The following is a 24,588-nucleotide window of genomic DNA, read 5'->3' as shown; positions in this document are numbered from 1 at the left end:
TTGTGGTTTGTCTGTAAAAATCTCTCATTCTATCAAGTCATGGTATTGAATATTGCCATGATCCTCATGAATCCATTTGATTCATGACTTCACCTTTCTGTAGTCTGTACATGTCTTAGATGGATCTACTACTTATAAGGAACACAATTATGATTTGTTTCCATTATTGTCTCTACACCAAGGAGGGATCAGTCATCTGAGACTGTATCTGTCAACAACAAATACAGTCAATGACAAATAATGCAACCTGCTGCTGAAATGAATCTGCCCGTGGCTTGAGTGAAATAATGCTTGTATCATTATGATACAGTTGAAGTCGGAAGTTTACATACACCTTAGCCAACTACATTTAAACTCAGTTTTTCACAATTCCTGACATTTAATCCTAGTAAAAATTCCATGTCTTAGGTCAGTTAGGATCACCACTTTATTTTAAGAATGTGAAATGTCAGAGAAATAGTAGAGAGAGTGATTTATTTCAGCTTTTATTTCTATCATCACATTCCCAGTGGGTTAGAAGGTTACATACACTCAATTAGTATTTGGTAGTATTGCCGTTAAATTGTTTAATTTGGGTCAAACGTTTCGGGTAGTCTTCCACAAGCTTCCCACAATAAGTTGGGTGAATTTTGGCCCATTCCTCCTGACAGAGCTTGTGGAACTGAGTCAGGTTTGTAGGCCTCCTTGCTCACACACACTTTTTCAGTTCAAAGCACTCCCACAACATGATGCTGCCATCCCCATGTGTCACGATTGAGATGAGATCCAAACATAACGATGGTCATTATGGCCAAACAGTTATATTTTTGTTTCATCAGACCAGAGGACATTTCTCCAAAAAGTACAGTCTTTGTTCCCATGTGCAGTTGCAAACCGTAGTCTGTTTTTTTATGGCGGTTTTGGAGCAGTGGCTTCTTCCTTGCTGAACGGCCTTTCAGGTTATGTCGATATAGGACTCGTTTTACTGTGGATATAGATACTTTTGTACCTGTTTCCTACAGCATCTTCGCAAGGTCCTTTGCTGTTGTTCTGGGATTGATTTTCACTTTTCGCACCAAAGTATGATCATCTCTAGGAGACAGAACGCGTCTCCTTCCTGAGCGGTATGACAGCTGCGTGGTCCCATGGTGTTTATACTTGCTTACTATTGTTTGTACAGATGAACGTGGTACCTTCAGGCTTTTGGAAATCGCTTCCAAGGATGAACCAGACTTGTGGTCTACAATATTTTCTGAAGTATTGGCTGATTTCTTTTCATTTTCCAATGATGTCAAGCAAAGAGGCACTGAGTTTGGAGGTAGGCCTTGAAATACATCCACAGGTACACCTCCAATTGACTCAAATGATGTCAATTAGCATATCGGAAGCTTCCTAAACCATGACATCATTTTGGGGAATTTTCCAAGCTGTTTAAAGGCACAGTCAACGTAGTGTATGTAAACTTCTGACCCACTGGAATTGTGATACAGTGAATTATAAGTGAAATAATCTGTCTGTTAACAATTGTTTAAAAAATGACTTGTGTCATGCACTAAGTAGGTGTCCTAACCGACTTGGAAAAACTATAGTTTGTTAAGAAGACATTTGCGGAGTGGTTGAAAAACAAGTTTTAATGACTCCAATCTAAGTGTATGTAAATGTTCCACTTCAATAATTCACAGCCCATTTTTTTGCGTACAAATTAAGTTGGTCTGTGTAAGTAGGTCTGTGCTTCGCAGGTTCTTGACAAAATGATATGCACATATTAATATGGTACATCAAAGACATGTGTAGTAGAAAATGTATGCAGATTTGTGGTTGTTTTTATTGATAGGGTTTTGGTTATTGTGCTTCTTTACATGTTGATGTTACACTAATAACTAACCAAGTGGAAGTAGCTGTGGCATGAAGGATTCTTAAGGGACTCGTTCTCCTCTTTCTTCTTCTACCCAGTTTATCGCTTTTAGAGGAGTTTGACTGCAGCTGTAATGAATTAGAGTCCCTGCCCCCCACCATTGGCTACCTGCCCAACCTTCGCACGTTTTCTGCTGATGAAAACTTTCTCATTGAACTACCCAGGGAGGTATGTCCGTCTGTCCCTATATCCTCACAGTGCTCCTGTACTCACACACATACACAATGCATTTGGTTGTGTATTTAACAGTGTTGGGGAATAGTGAACAACATCTAGTTCAACTAGTCATGTTTTGCAGTAGCTTGGTGGCAGTTGAACTAAATTCAAATCTTGGTAGTGCTGTCAGTAGTTAATTACTTTTTTGCCATGCAGCGGTGTGACTAACTACTGGAACTACATGCTACTTTTTTGCAAAAATAACATATAGGTGAGGTAGGCAAGAATTTTCTTGCTTTTTCAGCGTCAGACCTGCCTAATTTTCACTTGAAATGTTGAATAGGCTAAATCACACATTCTGCTAACATCTGACTCCAGAGTGATCTATTCTTGCAATTTGTAGTCTATGACATTTCAGATTGAGATATGATAATTTAGCACAAAGTAGTTTGGATGTAGTGATCTACTTTTTCTTAAGTGTAGCTTTAGTGTAGCTTAACTTCTTCCAGTGTGAAGTAATTGGTAGCGTGGTCAACTATATTTTCAGAGTAGCTTCCTCAAAACTAGTCATTTATATGGTTTGGTGCATGGAAGATGGAAAGTGATCACTGAAATATCTGCTTGGCTCTTTTGTTGCAGATTGGGAACTGTAAGAATGTGACAGTCATGTCGTTGCGCTCCAATAAACTAGAGTTTCTACCTGATGAGATTGGGCAGATGACCAAGCTACGTGTTCTCAACTTAAGCGACAATAGGTATCTACCGATTGCTCTGCTATGTATACATACAGTAGCACACGCACACACACACAGAAACACAAACACAGAGAAACACAGACACACAGTAACGCAGACACACAGTGAATCCATATGTTCCTCACACTCTCATTGACGAGGAAAAGGCTTGTGTTGTGTGTCTATATATTTACATAGAGCGTAGGTGGAGTGGGGCATTCTTCTGAGGATTTTATAAAAACTAGGGAAGCTAGCTAGTGGTTATTATTTTGTTAATAGCACATTAAGATAGCTGCACAGCCTTAGAAAGCACTTCCCCCTGCCCACGGGCTAATTAAGAAAGCTCTTTATGAGATGTTTGGTTGCTCTGCCAGTGATTAACTGGATCCAAGGTAATTAAACCTGACCATCACTTAACACACGACAGCCATTAGTCAGACCTGCCTCTACACGCAGCACCACACACCAAAGAGCTGATAGGCTGCCTCAGAATGGGCATCGAATCACCCCAACCCTGCATCATCCTGCCTACGGTAGCCCACAACACTGTCTTCCTCTGACATATTTCTGTTGTCAAAGTGAGGCAGAGTTTGCTGAGTGTGTTGCCAAGGTGAGTAGTGGGTGTCAGTCAGTCAGAGGCAGGCTATTATAGTTCCTTGGCAGAGGAATAATATTTAATGATGATCTGTGTCCTTGAACACACCCGAACACAGTGTACTCATTGAGATGATATGCCTTCTTACTCCCATGTCGTCTTCTTCTCCCTTACACAGATTAAAGAATCTCCCATTCACTTTCACAAAACTAAAAGATCTTGCTGCTCTTTGGCTTTCAGACAATCAGGTAATCTTATGATCTTATATATTGTTTTGTTAGAAAGAAACAGACCTTTACATGTTTGTATCAAATCTATAGTTTTACCTGTGTTAGCTATACTTGAAGTGTCAGTGATGTGTGATTGTCTTCTGTGTGCAGTCCAAGGCCCTGATCCCTCTCCAGACAGAGGCCCATCCAGAGACCAAGCAGAGGGTCCTCACCAACTATATGTTCCCTCAGCAACCACGACATGATGAGGGTGAGCTAGCCAGATACTGTGGGTGGAAATGTAACACATGCTGACATGAGGGAAAATGCTCATAGCCAAGTATTCCCACAAAGTGGATGTTGCAGTACTATGAGTATGTGATTTTGTGATCGCTAAGGTGCCATGGATATGTATTTACAATTGATGAATGGTGCTTGAAATAACACTGGTATCCCTCATAGTAATGGGTATAGTGATATGTGTGCAGAGCATGTGTCACTGAACTACCCTTTGAGGGTCAGAGAGACTGAAGGTGTAAATTTACTCAGGGATTGAATCCATTTTGAGGTTCCACTTGAGGGCGTTTGACAGATGGTTGGGTTAGGTGCCAGTGCACTGTATGCTGTTGGTGAAGTGAGCATGTCAGAACAGCACCAGTGTGAGACCAGTGCACAATAAGTCAGTGACACCTCCCTGTTTTCCTGCCCGTCCTCTCTGTAGACTACCAGTCAGACAGCGACAGCTTCAACCCCACCTTATGGGAGGAGCAGCGTCAGCAGAGGATGACCGTCGCCTTTGAGTTCGAGGAGAAGAAGGAGGAGGAGGACAACTCTGGAAAAGTCAAGGTTTCACAGGACTTTCTGTTGACCTCAGTTTCCCCCGTTTTTATCTTGTTATTAACGCTTATTTTGCTTGTCCTGTCCGTCCAGGTTGAGATCAATCTGAAGCGCTACCCCACACCGTACCCAGAGGACCTGAAGAACATGGTGAAGTCAGTGCAGAACATGGTGGGCAAGAACCAGCTTCCCCTCAGCACTGGTACTAACTCCTCTGGTACCAACATGGAGTCACGAAAACAAGAACAGTATGAGCCCCCCTGGCCCATGCCCCCCAAAGAGGTAACATACCGGGTCATACCACACACCCAGACACCCACACATACTACCACACTCTCTCTCTCTCACACACACACACAAATACAAAAACAAATGATTTGATTATACATAGTCCTCTTTGGCTGAATGTGATAGATATGTGTCACCCAGTCACTCAGAGTGATCTTCTGTTCCAGGTGATGGAAAGAGAGATGTTAGAGAGAGAGAGAGAGTTCAACAAGACTCAGATGACAGAGCAGGGCATCATACACAACTCTGCCATCGACATCCCAAAGCGTAAGGACAAGGAGGATCTGACTGAGAGCTCAGAGGTACAGGAGCAATTTCCTTATCTCGTTGTGAAAATGTTCAATCGTTTGTAGCACTTATTACGTCCTTTTAACACCAGGAAAGCAAAACAAAACAACAGCTTGTATTGGGCTTGGTGGGGGAGAGAGTACTGACATGAATGTTTACACTGCAGCCTCAAGGTCCTCTCAGGCCGTTATGTCAGATTTAGTCCTTAGTTGCCTTGGACATCTCAATGTGAGAGTTTGGGTAGAGGTGAGACCACCTGTATTGAACGCATGGGAACTGAATTTCATTGAAAGAACTGAGTGGGTGTGTCCAAACTTTTTCAAAGACATAGAGGTGGGTTAATAATGTAGTATCAGGTTTCAGTGTTTTTGATTTATGGCCAGGTGTGACAAAGTTTGAGGGGGCAATGTATTAAACCCAGGGCCATGGAACTGTGGCGTAGCAACTTTTTAGAGGTGATTGAAACCTACAGAGATCATAGAATCCTTTCATCTGGAAGCCTCAAAGGCCCCATGATGGCTTCAACTGGGTCTTTGTTAAATCGTTAGCTCTCTCTCTCTGAATACGCAGAGGAGTCAGACAGGTAGGCTGCTGAGGTGCTGTTTTCAGAATTTTTTTTTATGCTGTGTGCAAAAAGGTGCATTTTCTTGGCATAATATCATATTGGGGCTGAAATGGAGGTTAACTCGGCCATAGCTCAAATGTCAAGTATTAGTGCATTTGCAAGTCCCCAGGGGGGCAACCGGGTGCAGAATTTGTAGCCTTTAATAAGGCTTGAAATACTGCACAACGAACAGCAGAGGCTGTTGAACAAACAGAGCAAAGGTCAGTGTTAAATGTCAATTGCATTCAGAGGACTCCAAGAGGCTAGATCTGAATAAGCACCTGTTCCCAGAGTTAAGTGGTCAGCATCTGGAGATGAATGAAGCAGGTCATATAATATGTATCTTGTATCTGCTTACTGTCATTTCTTAATAAGCTCTATAGGAGCCCAGAGTTTGGGCAATTTACATCAGGGTTGTAAATGCACTCATGCTGGTTGTGAGTCCTTTAAACAGTCATATATTTAAGATGAGATGTAGATTAGATTTTATTTTAACCTGTAAAATGAAAATACATTTCCAGTGGAAGTAGGTTCGAACTTCCAAGGAGTCAGCTAGCAACCACTTACTTTCCTGACCCTAAATCTGGAAGGTTCTCCTGTGCTTGGCACTCTGCTATATCTCTACCTCTCTGTAAATTGTGTTGACGGAGCTGCAATGTCCTGTGTACTTTGTGTCCATAACTGCTTTGGATTGCCTCATCCTGTCTCCTCCCATAAAATCCCAGGGAGAAAGAGACCCTTGGGTGCCGCGGTGTCGCAATGGGAACTGGGTCACTGGGTGGGGGGCTGGAGGGGTGGGGGGCTGGTGGGGAGGGGGGCTGGAGAGATTGGGGGATGGAGGGGTAGGGGTGGCTGGAGGGATGTGGGGGATGGATGGGTGGGGGGGGCTGATGCCATAAACCATGCTTCTTTACCTCACACAACTTTTTTTTTGTTGAACCATGAAAACGTCCTCTCCATCTTTTATTTGTTTGTATGTGTGTTTGTTTGTTTTGCTTAGATTTCTTTACATCGCGTGGTTCCCAAGCTGCCACAGCCAGAGAATACATCATCAGCCGTTACAGCTTCTTCCTGTTTCTGCCTCATAGTAAGTGGCTGTGAGATCAGACATTAAACAGTCTGCTCAACCACGGCTCGGCTGGTTTGACTTCACACTGCCTCTTGCACGCTGACAAAGACTATGAAACGTCTGGAGAAACAAAGTCGGAGTATCATGAAATATGAAGATGAAAGCCGATAACAGCCACTCTCTCTAATGAACAGTGAAACTGTAGATATGTAATGTATATAATGTATATACAGTACTTATGAAGAGGAACATTTTTTATGCAAAGTCTGCATCATGGCATATATAGTATACACAGTAGTGTGCAAACGGGCAGTAGACTGGCAGTGCCAAGGCTAACTCCAGCAGTTATTGGCATCACCACACCACGCAGCTGTTTGTTTTGAGTTAATCAAGCATTCCTCTGAGACGTGGCAAAAAGCATCAAGCCTGGCATACCAATTACTCCCAGCCACAGAGAAAGTGCTGGTAAATTATGGACACAATCTTGGGAGTGATTTAAGGTGGCATTTTTACCCAAAGCAGAAAGTGGTTGCAGCTGTCGTTGCGTGTCATGTAACACTGAACATGCTGAACCCTTATAGTAGCCCCATCATGGGTATGGATTTATAGATATTCGATTATATGTTTTGAAACATATAGAAGTATCGGATATATTGCGATCTCTTTTTTTACACAAGAGAAAAAGAAGATGGTGGGAGATACAGATATGCCAGTGAGACAGTGCTGTGTAGTGAGTGTTCCTGGGATGTGGTTCCTGGAGTCGCCTGGCAAGCAGGCCTGGTGGTCTCTCTCCGCTCGGCTGCCTCAGCCTGCCCTGTGGGGGTGCAGTGAGCAGAGCTGCAGATGTGGGACATCAGGTGTGGGAAGTAGGCTCTCCTGTAGCAAGCAGCTGGGCCTCTAAGCCCTAAGAGAGAAGGAAGTCACAGATAGGACATGCTCCAGTGTGTTACACATCACTAAGATATAGAGAACATATATCAGTTACTGATGACACTATCAGTATAAGCAGTACAATAATGATCAGTTATGTACTATATTTGTGTACTTTTGTTAGTTCCTGCCTCAGGAAGAGCTTGTGGAGTTAAGTCGTTGAAGCTGTTAACCAAGCTGTGTGTCGGTTTTTGTCTTTTGGTCTTTTGTTCAGAAATAAGAATTGTGTAATAACTTTTCTCAGGATTCTATGAGTGGCTCTCCGAATGATATCCGTATCTCTGATATGAGGCCCACCCTGGTGGAACCGGCCATGTACAAACCAAAGGTTGTATTACTGGGGAAAGACAAGAAAGGTAGGCCGTAAACTCCCATCCCTGGTATTCTACTTCACTACAAACACAACCATTAGCATTAAGGTTATATCATCACTGCTCCCTGTTCCTCTAAACTCATTTCAGAAAACAAAAATTAGTGATGTTAGAGGTCAAAGATCACGCCCCCAAGACATGCTAACCTCCCCTGTTATGGTAATGGGGAAAGGTTAGCATGTGTTGGGGGTATGATCTTTGACCCTCTGTAACTTTCTCAGTCATTGTTATTCACGATTCATCCATGATTGTCCATAATAATGGTAGCATTCACATTAATGTAGTGTTTAGAAATATATTATATTCTTATTTCTAAGAAAAGGTACTCCAAAATTACACAATAAATGATTTACCGTTCATTTCTATTGGGCACAAAATAATCTGAAACACAACGCAAACAAACTGTGAAGGCATCAAACAAGTGTATAGAGTCGCAAGCTTGATGTAGTCATTGCATGCTAGGAACATGGGTACTGAACTTTTTAACACTTTATAAGAATCTTTAGGGGTGTCAATCATTTTTAGACCTACCTTTTTGAGATAAACAATGATTACTTGTTAAACAAAATCTCTTTCTCTGAACAATTATACTAGTATAAAATAATATAATTTCCCAATGTTTTAAATTGATTTTATAGTCATTATTGCTCATCTTTATCAATGGTGACCCCATCATATACAGTACCAGTCGAACGTTTGGACCTACTCATTCCAGGGTTATTTGTATTATTTCCTACGTGACATTTTATCAAGGCACACCTGTAAATCTAAATGCATTCATGAAGCAGGTTGAGAGAAAGTCAAGAGGGTGCAAAGCTGTCATCAAGGCAAAGGGTGGCTACTTTGAAGAATCTCAAATATAAAAAAAAAAATATATATATATATTTCATTTGTTTCACACTTTTTTGGTTACTATATGATTCCATATGTGTTATTTCATAGTGTTGATGTCTTCACTGTTATTCTACAATGTAGAAAATAGTCAAAATAAAGAAAAACCCTTGAATGAGTAGGTGTGTCCAAACTTTTGACTGGTACTGTATCTCTTGGGCCGTACTTTCAAAATGATAAACCAGCGAGTAAGCTGATTGACTAGTTGCTGCAGGCCATTTGGGCTGATATCTCAACCGGTGGTAGGCTGACCCCTATCAGTAAATACACTCACTCTCCGCTCTTATCCTATTCTGACATGAAAAAGCCTCAAGCTTTCTAAACTCTACAGTGAAAATCCCTGTGTTTGCTATTGTTCTTTCTAATTGCATGGTTGTTTCCTCCTGTGAGATTACAAAGCATAGTCCTGCAATGCACAATTATTATATAATGTCCTTGGGGAGTTTTGTATTCTAATTAGGTACGGTATAAAGCATAAGGGTGATTCCACGCCAGCGGGAGCGGGAATAATATTTTTGGTATCTCAGATTGTTCTGGCAATTCTCACATAGAAAATTAATTGGGAGGAAGAATGTTTAAAATGCTTTTTACATTTGTATCACAAACAATATTTCTGAAAATCATGATGGAATTGGCCATTTTATGCCCTTTATAGACCTGTAAGACCATATGATATGTGAACCATATATGATACAGATATATGGTTCAGCGGGAGCGGGAATGATATATATGATACAACATCTTGGTGTCATTATACTCCTTATAGTGGTCTCTCTAATATGTAGTATGTCTTTATTCTGAAATACAAATATTCACATTCATTTATTCAACATTAAAATGATTTATTCCTCAAAATGACCCTTTTTAGATTGTGTTCATTTTAAGACAGATTGTTCAGGACAATATACTCTACAAGTACATCACATTTCTAGAGTGGACTTTGCTAATTCTGAAGGTATGATACATTTTATGTGCACCACCAACACCGTGAATGGGAAAATAGATGAAATGCAAACTCCCTCTGCTGGTGACTTGCTGAATGTGCAATCCTAAAGGAGGGCTGTGATTGGTTACTGACCTATAATGTCAATTTCTGTATATAAAATGGGTCATATCATTGAAAGTAACAGAGAGCAAACTATGTAAATTAGAGATGTTTACAAACAATATGTCAAAAATAATCTTCATCAAAAAGTGTAGTTTAGAAATACTAATATTACTTTTTATCACATTGAATAAATACACATCAAAAGGCGTATTTCAGAATAAAGACATACTACATATTAGAGAGACCACTATAAGGAGTATAATGACACCAAGATGGGCATAAAATGGCATAAAATTGCAATATTATTCATTATAAAAAACAAGTTTTTTGATAGAAATGTAAAAAGCATGTTATACATCCTTCCTCCCAAGGAAGTAACTATGTGAGAATTGCCAGAACTATCTGAGATACCAAAAATATTTGACGTGGAATCGCCCATGTTTATTGCAATCCATTACATAACGACGCCCTGTTGGATTGAGGAGAACAGCATCCAATTCTCTCCAATAGCTTTTGCTCCCCTGGAGACCCAGCTTTAACCCACATTTCAAGTGGAAACATGATCAGTGACCTTTTGAAAATAAGATAACTCCTTAAGCCCCCATTCAAATGAAATGTTCAGGTAGATGACAGCAGAGACATGTCAATGCTTTTCTCTCGCCCTTCCCTGTCAGAGTCTACAGATGAATCAGACCCGGATAAGATGCATTGCCTGAACAACAGTGGCTCGTCAGCCACCTACTCGGACTACTCTCCATCCCAGGGTTCTTCTGGCTCCTCTAACCCCCCGGGCAACGTGGCCGCACTGCAGGCTGCTGGGAAGGATGGAGGAGTGCCTCAACAACACTGGACCAACAGGTGGGCAGTGGCTCACCGGCTTTCAACCCACAGTCCTCACAGACACATGCCTGATAGCAAGCTTACGGTGACCCATGATAGGTCTTCCATTGGCAAAATCAAAGGCTCAGCATAGCCCTATATCGTCTGTTTGCCGACAATGGTCTGATGTCAGTTTGCCTACCATGGTGTGCTGCCTCAGCCACCTGTGGTATGATAAGTGCTTGCTAGCAGGGTCACATCCAGTACTGTTCTGTACTGTGTAAATATGTCATTTAGCAGGCATCGATTCCAGCCGTCTGTTTCTTGAGACAGGGATGTTGTGTAGAGCACCTGGGTGAAGAAGGGTTGGAACTCCAGCTGTCAAGAGGCTGTGTGAGAGGAGAGAGTGGCGCAACAAGGCTATTTTAAATCTTTCATTAACATACATCTCCATAAGACTGACAGAGCGCCGCACAGCACACCTCTCTCTCTCTCTATCACTCACTCACTCACTCACTCACTCACTCACTCACTCACTCACTCACTCACTCACTCACTCACTCACTCACTCTCACACACAGAGAAGATAGCCCTTTTTGGTAAAATACCAAGTCCATATTATGGCAAGAACAGCTCAAATAAGAAAAGAGAAAAGACAGTCCACCATTACTTTAATTCCGAACGTTTCTTCAAGTGCTGTCGCAAAAACCATCAAGTGCTATGATGAAACTGGCTCTCATGAGGACCACCACAGGAAAGGAAGACCCAGAGTTACCTCTGCTGCAGAGGATAAGTTCATTAGAGTTAACTGCACCTCAGATTGCAGCCAAAATAAATGTTTCACAGAGTTCAAGTAACCGACATATCTCAACATCAATTGTTCAGAGGAGACTGTGTGAATCAGGCCTTCATAGTTGATTGCTACAAAGAAACCACTACTAAAGGACACCAATAAGAAGAGACTTGCTTGAGCCAAGAAACACAAGCAATTTGGTGGAAATCTGTCTTGGTCTGATGAGTCTAAATTTAATCATTTTGGTTTCAACCGCCATGTCTTTGTGAGACACAGAGTAAGTGAACGGATTATCTCTGCATGTGTGGTTCCCACCGTGAAGCATGGAGGAGGAGGTGTGATGGTGTGGGGGTGCTTTGCTCGCGACACTGTCAGTGATTTATTTAGAATTCAAGGCACACTTAACCAGCATGGCTACCACAGCATTCTGAAGCAATACGCCATCCCATCTGGTTTGTGCGTAATGGGACTATAATTTGTTTTTCAACAGGACAATGACCAAAAACACACCTCCAGGTTTTGTAAGAGCTATTTGACCAAGAAGGTGTCACGGATCCCTCCGGAACTTTCATTATGCACACCGGGCCCCTATTCCCAGTGATTAGTAATTGCTTGCGTGTGTCCTTGGTTTACCATTGTCCTGTCGATTATTATTACAATGTCCGTTGGTGCGTGTGAGTACCTGTGCTGTGTGTTTTGTCTTTCGTGCCATTGTGGATTGTGCAGATGATTACGGGTCTCGTAATATCATTGTGCGCTTGTGTTATTTATTCGAGGTACTCCTCGCTCTTTAGTTCGGGTTTCAACCCTGTGTTTTGTATAGTGTTTGTTTGGGCTTCGTCCCTGTGGCTTTAAACGGCACTCCGTCATTTGGGGTATAATAAAAAAACTATTACTCGTTCCTGCACTTGTCTCTCGACCATTTATGCCAACGTGACAGAATAATCGACCATTACGGGAGACAGCGGGAATGGCCCATCCAACGACACTGTGACTGGTCCATCCGGCGCCGCCGCAACTTCAGCAGCTGCAACTGGGCCGTCCGACACCGCCACAACCGGTTCGTCAGACGCCACTGCGAATGGTCCTTCCGACAACCGCCGTAACTTCGGCAGTTGCAACTAGCCCGTCCGACAACGATACAACTTCGGCAGTTGCAACTAGCCCATCTGACGACGATACAACTTCGGCAGTTACAACTAGCCCGTCCGACGACGATACAACTTCGGCAGTTGCAACTAGCCCGTCCGACGACGTTGCAACTTCGGCAGCTGCATTGGGTCCTGATCGACCCGCACTGCGTTCCTGTGATCGTCCTCGAGGCCGGTGGCATTGCGCTGCTTGTGCAGTGCGTCAGGGGGGATACTGTCACGGATCCCTCCGGAACTTTCATTACGCACACCTGGCCCCTATTCCCAGTGATTTGTAATTGTATAAGTGTGTCCTTGGTTTACCATTGTCCTATTGATTATTGTTACAATGTCCATTGGTTTGTGTGAGTACCTGTGCTGTGTGGTTTGGCTTTTGTGCCATTGTGGATTGCGCAGATGATTACGGGTCCCGTGTGTTAATCATTGTGCACTTGTGTTATTTATTCGAGGTACTCCTCGCTCTTTTATTTGAGTTTCAACTCTATGTTTTCTATAGTGTTTGTTTGGGCTTCGTCCCTGTGCCTTTACACGGCACGCCGTCATTTGGGGTATAATAAAAAAAACTATTACGCATTCCTGCGCCTGTCTTCCGACCATTTATGCCAACGTGACAGAAGGAGAGTGATGGAGTGCTGCATCACCTGACATCAACCCAATTGAGATGGTTTTGGATGAGTTGAACCGCAGAGTGAAGGAAAAGCAGCCAACAAGTGCTCAGCATGAGTGGGAACTCCTTCAAGACTTTTGGAAAAGCATTCCTCATGAAGTTGGTTGAGAGAATGCCAAGAGTATGCAACGCTGTCATCAAGGCAAAGGGTGGTTACTTTGAAGAATCTAAAATCTAAAATGTATTTTGATTTGTATAACATTTTTTTTGGTTACTGTATGATATATGTTATTTCATAGTTCTGATGTCTTCACTATTATTCTACAATGTAGAAAATAGTAAAAATAAAGAAAAACCGTTGAGTGAGTATGTGTGTCCAAACTTTTGATTGGTGCTGTACATCTTAATGAAATGACACGCTGTCATACCTGTGCTTACGCTCTTTCTGCAGGCTGGTCCAGCAGTTCCCCAAACCCATCGAAACCAAGCCGCTACTGAGTCAGAGAGACCCCAGAGAGACCCCTCCCTCCAGCACACTGCAGCAGCGTGGTGAGCGACGCCCCCTCAGTGACACCTTTGACCAGTGGAACGATACCTCCCACTACGACAACACAGGCTTCGTGTCTGAGGAGGCTCCTCTGGAGACCCCCAGTGGTAGCAGCAGTGGTAACCCCATGCTGGGCTCCAAGTCCCGCAGCTCCTCCACCTCCCACGGGGGCCGCCGGCCACTCATGAGGCAGGAGCGCATCGTGGGCGTCCCCCTGGAGCTGCAGGATGCCCCTCACCAACACCCACACCCCTCCCACCAATTCCATAATGTCCGCACCACGCCAGAAAATGAAGTGCCTCAGCCTCCCCCTCCCAACCCATGGCAGAACTGGACACGAACGCCCAGCCCCTTCGAGGACCGCACAGCTTTCCCCTCAAAACTGAGCTCCCCAGGCAACAGCCCCAACCCTGACCGCAAGGACTTTGAGCAGGAGATGCATCATGGGGAGCTGCCAGGGACATTCCCCTCCACAGGGACATGGGGTTACCTAGACTCCAGGAACTCGGGGCAGGGTCAGGGGCGCAGCAACCAGCAGGCCAACATATCCAGCATGTACCAACATGTCCAATCCAAACCCACTAGACCAAGCTCTGGGGCCATGGTGATGAGCAAGAGCTCTGAGCGCCTCTCTCCCATGATGAAGGAGGTGAAGGCTAAGTTCAAGAAGTCCCAGAGCATTGATGAAATAGACATGGGCTCCTACAAGGTGTACAGCATCCCCGTGGACAGCTACAGCTCCAGCATAGAGAACCATGGGAGTGTTGACCGTCCAGACATGCCGGCCCCCATGGAACAGAGCATGTCCCGCAGCCAGTCTGCCCCCATGCTTGACGATGATGACGCCTACGGCACAAATAGCCAGCAGCAGAAGCCTGCCATCCCCAAGAAGGTCTACCACTTCGACCAGAGCTTCAACCCTCAGGTGGCTATGGATATGAGGAATCAGCAGCAGGAGAGGAGGGCCCCTCCGCCCTTCCCCAACACCCCTGAGTATGTCAACCAGCCAGGGAAGACCCTGCCCAAAGAGCTGGTGAGCCCCAGGGGCTATCGGGGTTACCCTCCTATGGACCAGATGTTCTCCTACTCTCAGCCCTCAGTCAATGAGGAGAACCAGCCTCCCCAGCAGCAGCAACCCTTCCCCATCCCTAGTCAGCGCTCTCGACCTGGATTCCTGAGGCGGGCTGACTCCCTGGTCAGCTCCACAGAGCTGGCTCTGTTCCGCAGGGTTCAGGAGGCCCAGGAGATGCAGCAGATGTCGGACCACTACGGCCGGCAGCACTTCAAAGGCATTCTGGAGCAACAGAACAGTCCCAGCATGGCCCAGCAGGACCAACAGTACAACAAGAGGAATGGCAGGTACGAGGAAGAGTACTCCTCCTACCAGGAGCCCAAGAAGCCTATCATGGGCTACCCTACAAAGAGCCTGACGCAGCGACGCCCCCTGTCGGCCAGGAGTTACAGCACAGAGACGTTTGGGGCGTCCCAGGCCAGGCCTGTGTCTGCCAGACCCACAATGGCTGCACTGTTGGAGAAGATGCCTCCAGATTATAATCTGAGCACGTGCACTGAGAATATAAAGAGCCCTGATGAGATGAAAATGCGCACCATGCAGCTGCAGCATAAGCCTGACGATATGTCCTCTAAGATGCCAGTAGACTGGAGGCAACAGCTGCTTAGACATATAGAGGCCAAACGATTGGACCGGGTAAGTCTGACAACTTCTTAAACACAGTTTATTACATGCTCACGTAACATCTATATGGGCGCTTCTGTTGACACACCACATGACTGCATGACTGTCAGTATTAATGAACGTGTTCAGTCCACTGCTTAGCAAAGTGCGCCAGTTGTGGCACCAGACCCACTTGATGTTTCTCTATATGTATGTTAATCACTTATGTCGATTGTGATAAGAAGCACAAACATGGTAAGTTTTCTACTCTTTTTTCTCTTTTATTTTCATTCTACAATTACTGTTAGTATGATATCATACTTTAACAAGACAAGTATATCTGTCTGTACTACAACAATTTGGATGAGTTTCCCTAACTAGATTAAGTCTGGTTCTAAGCTAAAAAGCTCTCCAGGACTAGGCTTAATCTGGGTCCGGGAAATTGGCCCTTGATAATATAGGCAAGTACTTCAGTGCTATACATCTCTTAAATAAAAGTACATACTGTTGCTTGTATGGTATACGTAATCGTACTGTATCCATGAGTGTGTTTTTAATGTGTTTGTTCTGGTACTGTAGTAACTCTGTACTGTTGTTGTTCTGTTTGTCAAGCTCACTTTATCTGTTGCAGCTACGCAATGTGTGTTGGTGCAATCCCGTTTACCCAGTGGCTCACCCATTTACTCATGTCACGCGGTTGTTTCCCTCCAATCAGAGCGCTGTCCTTAAGCACAACACAGTAAACTTCGGCATGCTGTACTCTGGAGGCTATGCCGCACCGCATGCCGGCAGAAGCATGACAATAAACTTTTACAATAACACGAATAAGCATGAAAACCAAACAACACAGTGGCTACCTCTACCCAATGTGAGTATGATCCAGAAAACACAGAAACAGTCTCAGTGCAGTTGAACCCTTTAACGTTCATGTGATAGTGTGTACTGCATTTGTCCTGTTTTGTAAGGATAAAAGCTTAAAAAGAACATTTATCATAAGAAGCACAATATTACCAATACCTACAATTGCCAATGGAGAATGTGAATATTTGTTATCACTTGCCTTAAATATTGAAATGCTATGGCCGTATATATATATTTTTATTATAGTCCATATTTCAACATCAAACAGAAACTAGCCTACAGATACACCATGACATGTGATGGGCTAAGCCTCATGTATCACAGTATCAGTATAGAATTCATAGTGAAGCCGAGTATTATACAATTTCTCAGCCAAATGGTGAAACAAGCCTTAAAATGACGGACATGGCAATCCCTCCCATTTCAACTTCAAGCCAAGTGCTGTCTTTTATCTGTTGTCTGAAATCTTAAAATGTCTGCGGTGTGTTGCATGTCTGCAATATATGTGTGTCAGCTACGGTGTCTGCTCTGCTCTACGGGTTACAGCCGTCCTCTGTGCAAGTATTACTGTGTCACTCAGTAGCCTCAATCCAATGGAGCCTAGTGAATAGACACCATGCATTTCAGGACATAGACAAGCACATTGTAATAAAACACGGAGATTGTATCTTTCTCGTATAAGGTATTTTAGTGCCTAGATAATATATCATTTTGAAAGCGAAACCATCATTCAGAATATCTCTACACCTGTTTCAATCTATTCTTAACAAAAAAGTATTGTATGTGGAAAAATGACAGGAGGCAAATAACCCAACTAATATATTCATACGCATAGGACTTTGCGCTTACTATTATAAAGAAGTTAAGGTCATGATTGATCCAAGGACACCCACTGGTTTACTAGCTGCAGTACTCCGTCAATAGTAATATTATTATCAATGATTATAACCGTATAATTAACACTGTAAATCAATTCATCTTTATCTCTGGTAAAACTGTAGTCCTTTTGGCAGAAAACGCAGGTTAACCCCATAGCCGTAATGATACCCTGAACCCTGTTCCTTTACCCTATTCTCTCTCCAGACCCCTTCTCAACAGAGCAATATATTAGACAACGGCCAGGAGGTGGTCTCTCCCACCACTCAGTGGGCCCCCTACTCACTGGGCAGGAGAGACGTGCCCCCAGAAAACATCATGAAAAAGGTTTGTGCTTTACACTGACCAAGGACCCAGAGAGAGAGGCCTGTTTGGATTGTTAGATATGTGGTGTAATGTCACTGTTAATTTGAGCCTAAACTACGCTGATGATATAGTGCTCATTATCACCCAGCTTGCTGACTGAAACATTGAGCTTGTAGCTCATTCATGTATTTATTTATGACATACCAGTACATTTAACGTCAAACCGTAATACACCCCCCATACATGCATTGTTTTAAACAAAGGTGACATTACAAGGACATACAGTATAACCACATAATGCTTCATAAAGGGTCCCTTGTCTTGTCTCTGTTGTACTTCTTAAGATTACTCCACCTGTTCTTTTAAGATGGGCTCCTTTATTTAGCTGTGATTGCTATGTCAATGTTGTTAAATGTCAGGAGTAATTGCTAAGCACCATGAATCATTCCAGCAGCGCTCCATTCTTGCTTGGTCTCCCTGGCAACCTCTGTTTTTCAGTTGGTTTGGCTGTCATTTAATTGTGGTCACAATCTAGTCATCAGTGTCTGTGCAACAATAATGAGAAAGGTAGACCAGGGACTTCCTATGAAATATTAATGCACAGAGATCTGTGTGTTGTGTATCCTGTTTTATTACTTGTACACTCTTAGATAAAAGGGTTCCAGAAGGGTTCTTCGGCTGTCCCCATAGGAGAACCCTTTTTGGTTCCAGTTAGAACCCTTTTTGGTTTCAGGTAGAACTACCTTGGAAAGGGTTCTACATGGAACCAAAAAGGGTTCTGCTATGGGGACAGCTGAAGAACCCTTTTAGGTTCTAAATAGCACTTTTTTTCTAAGAGTATCATGTAGGATGATAGGGTTTGCAGGAAAGCCTCTATATGGTCATTCAGGCTTGAAGAAAACCAAACTAACAGAGATAGGGGCTGAAGCATGCTGCACCTCATCTGTCTGTTATCCGCCATTTTGTAAGACGTGACGTTTGCATCTTTGCAGCTTCCTGACTCTTTGCCTAACGGGTTGAATTACCCACAGGCAGGCGGCCACCACCCCCACCAATCACAGACAATGATAGTGACATCCGCGTCGGCCACACCCCCACACCGCTCGGTGCGGGACCAGCAGTACGAGGGCGCCATCAACAAGATCTCCATTCAACAGTACCAGTCTCCTCTGCCCATGGCCACCACCACCAGTCCCCGGCCCCAGAGCGCACGCTGTCTCATCCAGACCAAAGGCCAGAAAAGCATGGATGGCTTCCAGGAGCAGGTTGGCCATCACTCCCTCGCTCCACTTCCATCTCTTTGTTTGTCTCTGTGCTTGTCCCTCCATCTGTGTTTGTCTCTTTGTACTTCTATCTCACCCTCTTCCTCTTAGGCATCCTTTCACTCTCCTTCTCTCTCTCTTCCTTTCCCTCTCTCAATCTGGTCGACAACAGATCTCTGAGAGGCCTATATTCTGGCTACCGGTATATAGAGAGGAGAGATTTGCACCACGTAATTGTATCGTAATACAATATCAAATTTATATTTTTGGCAATATGAAGTTTTTGTGTCGTTTGGCAGTTCTGTGTGCGGATAGAGAAGAATCCAGGCTTAGGGTTCAGCATCTCAGGAGGAATCAGTGGCCAAGGGAACCCCTTCAAGCCTTCTGACATGGTAAGATTAAAGCAGCTAAATGTTCTCTGTTGGGGGTCTGATACTGTGCAGCCTGTGCCATAGGAACATGTTCCATTTTTCTCTGCTGTAGGCTGTTCCTTAAGCTGTTTGAATAACCACTGCACAGCACTGTATGTCTGCTTCAGAGTTTCCATGGTAACAGGTGCTACTACAGTGCTGCAGTTTACTTGGTTAACTTTGAACCTTTTTATTATATGCCAATAATGAGCAATGTTTTATGGCAATGAATCGTAATGTAGACGTAAGGTTGGCAAATGCCCAATAGTTCAATAATGTCTTGTTACCATGGTAACCGCAAAGAAAGGATGCAGTGAGAAAAATGTCCATAGCTTTGCATTTAAACCATTTTTAAATCAGTTCAAATGTTGTTGCTGTTTTTCCCTTGTCGTTTTGAAACATCAAAGCCTAGGGCTGGATTAAATCCTTATCGCAGAAGTATCGTGGAAGATCCACGTAAAAATGTAAAGGTAATTTCCGATTTAAATGACATGCAGCGTTTACCGTGAATGTAGTGCCGGGAACATTGCCTTTAAATATCAATTGAGCATAACGTGGATCTTCCGCGAATCCAGTCCCTAGTTTCTTCTCCTTGACATTATATTTGCAGGGTGGAAAGTATTGTAAGCCATGGAAATAGAATTCAAATTCAATTTTCTACACCTTGTTATAGCCATTGAATGTGTTGTATATTTTGTATGCATATCATCCCCCATCTTAGCACCCCACTGAAAGGTGGTGCATGCTGATTACAGAGGGAATCTTCTGAGGGCCTGCTTTCCTGTGATGCCTCAAGGAGTCCCTGATGTAATACATGAGTCATTAGATGTTAGTAACGTTATTCGGGCTTCAAGTGAGGATTAACTGTGTAACTGTGTTGAATAAGCATCTTCATATGGTATTATGATCATCTTCATATGGTTTAAACGCATGCAAAGATTGGTATATTTATAATCTCTGCCTTGATTAGACATTTTTTGGAAACATGAAATGAAAAAACCTCCCCCACAGTGTCCATAACTTTGTAAATAGCTGGACAAATATATATATTTTTATCGTATCTGTTTTAGTACTGTTGATATCTTTTCATTAAAGGTAGATGTAAATGTCATTAACAAACAGAGCAGACTCAGAGAACACTTCCATTTTTGATCTTGTGACAGATCCTTACGATAGTCGTCTGCTTTTTACAGTCCAGCTAAACCTATAAAGTTAATGTTGACAATGACTTCATCAAAATCATGCACAGAACTTGAGTTCGAGGAAACACAAAAAAAGCGCCAAACACCCAGTTTGAAAGGCAAAGATTCTAAACCATCTTCACCATGTGGTTCCTAACCTCATATCACTTTTGACTTATAGGGTATCTTTGTTACTAGGGTACAGCCTGATGGACCGGCCTCCAACCTGCTTCTGCCTGGGGACAAAATACTGAAGGTAACCATGTTGTTCATCACTGCATCGATCATCATTGTCCTCTGAGTCTGTGAGAGCGCATCCTCCTTCCGCCACATTGCCAGTAGAGGCTTTGCATGTGGCATTTTGTGCTGGACGTACATGTGTCTACCAAGTGAGCATGGTCCTCTGTTTTGACCTCTGTCAAACCTCCAACATGCTTTAGTTGTCCCTCAGTCAGGTCTTCCACTAATAGTGCTTATACTGTATGTATCCTCATAAAGGTCCATAGATACAGACTGAAAAATGTAAGTGGATAACATACAAGTAAGTAACTTTGCTGATATATAGGATTCCTAATGTGATGTTTTATATATATAGTATCGACCAGCAATGTAATGATCTCAACTTTTTTGATAATCTTGAAACCCCTGGAGCATTTTCTGCTATTTTTTTTCTCAACTGTCCTCTCCATCTTTTCAACTTTGAGGCAAAGATTGAATCTGGTCTCTTCCTCTATTTCAGTAATATCAGATACTTCAATCTCTTCTCGAAAAATACTTTAGGAGTAAACATTTTAGGATGAGCATCAGAGTTCTTCTACCCAATGTGATAAGAAACAAATTGCACACTATGATGTGGTGGTGTATTTAGCTTAGGTAGAGGGCTGTTACTCTAAATGGGTAATCACCATCACACATACAGTACATAAGGATGAAGCTGTCAAAGTAAGTGTTTACCATAGTGCAGAGAGGGCACTGTACCCCTGTAGATTGTCAGATCCCTGGTCCATGTGAAGCTACTGTTCAGGCTATATTTGTCAGTCATAAATCCAAACCCATGTCAGTGAAGCCTACATGAACAAGCCAGGCTCTCTGCGCCAATACAACTTAATGGGATTGCAATAGTCTCTACAGTTATTGGCATGTCTGTTATATCTGTGTCGCTTTAAATGTGTGCTAGTAGAAGCCCTCGCCCCTTTCCCCTCGCCCCTTGCTCCTCGCCCACCCGTAGCCTGCAGAAGCAGGCACTTCTCTACTCTCTCCACAGATACAAGTGTTAGCTGAAGGACAGACCTCTAAAGACCAGCTTCTCTCCTCCTTCTCTCCTTTACAGCATGACCTCCTTCTCTTCCTGTGTGCATCTCTCTGCTCTTCCTCTCCTCTCCTTTTCCTTGACAGTGTTGTGTTTCTATCTCCTGAGCTAGGACTGTTCCAGTCCTCTCCGTGCTGCCCCGCCCTGCCCCTCCTCACCCCCTTCACTCTGTTCACCTTCTGCTTCATTTTTGCATTGCAGGGCAATGGACATAGTTTTTTACACATGGAACATGAAACTGCTGTCTCTCTTCTGAAGAATTTCCAGAAACCTGTGGACTTGGTAATCTTGAGGGAGAGCACAATTTAAATATTTTTTATAACACCATTGCTTCTTGCCCAAACGGTTTGTGGAAATGTGTACAACCGATTTTTATCTATGAACAGAGACATTTGCCAATTGCTGGACCAATGGCAAATACTAGTGCCAAATGTACTATAGGATACATATCTTATAACCTATCTATGAATTTTGTGTAAACAGGAAATGTATATTCTGAGTTGATGTGAATGAAAGTCATTTTTGTCATTCAGCCCGAGGCTGTAGGTTGGAGTAATTTCATGTTATTTATTTTTATTTGATCTTTGTTTTTATTTAGAAGTTTTTGCTTATTTATATTGCCTTTTATTTTGTACCTTTTTCATTGTAGCTTCTCATTTTACTCTCAGAGCATGAAAACACACTAGCTCTTTAGAAATTACATTCACCATAAACACTGCCTCAACTTTGTATATGCCTTGTGTAAATATTTTCATTTACAATAAAGACATGAACAGTAGAGAGGTGAATGGTACTGAAAATATTTATTTTTTTTGTTACAGAAGAAGGAAATCGCACTTGTCTCCAACCTTAATACAGGGCCAACTTATAAACTGTTTTTTATTTTTTATTCTAGCTTTTCCCACCGGTTTATTTAATTGTTTTAAAACTATGTTGCTCTCTGTACCCAACCAGTCACTGCATTCTGTGAACTAGAATGTTTGTAGGTGCTCAATGTTCACACATGAGCAAAATTGAAGTAGAAGCAATATTCTATCCCAACATGACAAGACTACCCTAGAGGGCCATCTGCTGGCTATATTATGTGGTTTCCCATAATTGTGCCAAGGAGTATGTAATGCATACATACCCCCACATTCATATACAGAAAAATCCATTGTTTGTGCACTTAAGCACAATTGTAACATCGTTTCTCATCTGTTTGTCTGTGTTTCTATAAAAAACCTTTGAGTGGTTTTGTTCGCACTGATTTGAAGTGGTGTGAGTAATATTGCTTAGCTTTTCAGCACCACTTTGTGGAACACCAATGACTTTTTCGAACATTTCAAGCTCAGTTTATTATGAGTACGCATCATTGGAGAAGTATTAATGTGAGAACTATGATGGGTTTTTTTTCAACAATGCCACTGCCCAGAATAAGCATTTCACCCTGTTACATTTCTGGATGGATGTTCATTTTAAGCTCTGATGTTACAGCATGGTCTTTGAATATGTTTTTGGGATACATTCTGCGTTTTGAAATAGATTTTAGGGTCTCTCTTATAAAGAGATTTCTCTCTTTTTGCAAACCAATGAGATTATTATATTGTCAAAATTGGTGCCATTTTATCCCAATCAAAAACATATTCCTTATGAGCCCTGACAATTTTTCATAACATTTTTGTCAAATGTAGCATCAAATGTGACATTCTTGAGAAAAACTAAGCACCTATAACTCTATGGAAGGACCCTGGTTGAATTTGTGCCAAGCTAAGCTGGTAAGTGGAACTTCGGTATCCAGTCAATTATGAGTTCAAATATTCAAGATATTGTTCCAGAAAGTTTGATAATATAATTATTTTTACTAAATGTTTTCAGGTAATTATTCGGAATATATTGATATACCTTTGCTCAAATATATAGCTTTGCTCAATTTGCGAGATTTTATAAGGACAATGAAAGAGTATGGATGAAGATCTTACGACTTGAAGAAAAGCTCTACTATCAAATGTATTTCTACAGTAATTGTGAATTTGTGTTATACAAATATTATATATATGTATATGAATATAAAAATAGTCATTTTTGTATGTGTTTAAAATACAATTAAATATAAAAAGTGAATATATGGTAATATTCAGTCAAATTGCAGTATTGATGTAAATAATTGTGAATGAAAACACATTGAGATAATTTATTCATAGATTGTGAATGTACTCCAAGCTTCTGCAGTATGAAGACTCACTGGACTTGAATGCTGCTTCATTTTTTGTGCAAAAAGTAATTTTAACTATTGAAAGAGAATTATTCTGTTTAGTTGGACAAATTTAGTGATAATTTATTATACTATTTATTTGCACATGCAAGTTTAATCCTTCCAGTTTTATTTCTGTATTAACACAAAGAAATGTAATTGGTAAAGTATATATTGTGTGTTTAGATTGCATTTCGCAGATGCTATCTGTACATATTTAAGATACATTTTTATTAAAAAATATTATAAAATTGAATGAAAAATGCTGTGCAGCAAATACAGAGCCATTTTCGGCTTTGGAAGTACAATTTTTCAGTATTTAAGAAGTGTTTTGAATAATGTATAAAAGTATATTGTACAAATAATAAAAATGTCACTTGTTATTTTTCATGGTCCTCTGTGGTCTTTATACAATCCCATCAAAACCAGTATTTTCTTCCCCTAAATTAGGAAGTTAATTTGTCACTCTTGATAACAGCATCTGCTAAATGACTCAAATGGAATATTTCATGGTAAGTCTGGTATCTTACTGCCATCTATCACACTTGATTTTCCATGACTAGGTGGTGTTTTGCCACATACAAATATATTTTTCTAAACAGTATCATACTATGTATTTATTAAAGACTATAATCAAAGCACCA

At 42.1% G+C, this 24,588-nt stretch overlaps 1 protein-coding gene across 10 annotated transcripts in view; it reads left to right on the top strand.

Moving 5' to 3' along the window:
* Positions 1-24,332, top strand: part of lrrc7 (leucine rich repeat containing 7) — a 170,348-nt gene extending 146,016 nt beyond the window's left edge. For 3 of the 10 annotated variants that reach the window (XM_035781639.1, XM_035781627.2, XM_035781619.2), the window contains 17 exons: positions 1,933-2,062; positions 2,690-2,805; positions 3,558-3,627; positions 3,760-3,859; positions 4,310-4,434; positions 4,519-4,707; positions 4,881-5,015; positions 6,606-6,692; positions 7,849-7,960; positions 10,589-10,772; positions 13,736-15,539; positions 16,222-16,374; positions 17,451-17,570; positions 18,542-18,814; positions 19,111-19,203; positions 20,584-20,658; positions 21,913-24,332. In XM_035781639.1, the coding sequence (XP_035637532.1) occupies positions 1,933-2,062; positions 2,690-2,805; positions 3,558-3,627; positions 3,760-3,859; positions 4,310-4,434; positions 4,519-4,707; positions 4,881-5,015; positions 6,606-6,692; positions 7,849-7,960; positions 10,589-10,772; positions 13,736-15,539; positions 16,222-16,374; positions 17,451-17,570; positions 18,542-18,814; positions 19,111-19,203; positions 20,584-20,658; positions 21,913-22,020 (3,874 nt within the window). In that variant the 3' untranslated portion in view covers positions 22,021-24,332. The remainder of the gene's footprint in view (positions 1-1,932; positions 2,063-2,689; positions 2,806-3,557; positions 3,628-3,759; positions 3,860-4,309; positions 4,435-4,518; positions 4,708-4,880; positions 5,016-6,605; positions 6,693-7,848; positions 7,961-10,588; positions 10,773-13,735; positions 15,540-16,221; positions 16,375-17,450; positions 17,571-18,541; positions 18,815-19,110; positions 19,204-20,583; positions 20,659-21,912) is intronic. The other 7 variants (XM_035781699.2, XM_035781647.2, XM_035781710.2 and 4 more) reach the window with 5 other exon arrangements.
* Positions 24,333-24,588: the final 256 nt, after the last annotated feature.

The sequence above is a fragment of the Oncorhynchus keta genome, chromosome 1, assembly GCF_023373465.1.
Source record: "Oncorhynchus keta strain PuntledgeMale-10-30-2019 chromosome 1, Oket_V2, whole genome shotgun sequence".
NCBI classification, from domain to species: domain Eukaryota; kingdom Metazoa; phylum Chordata; class Actinopteri; order Salmoniformes; family Salmonidae; genus Oncorhynchus; species Oncorhynchus keta.
Note: the sequence above shows the minus strand (reverse complement) of the source record. Positions and strands in the feature narration are given on the sequence as shown.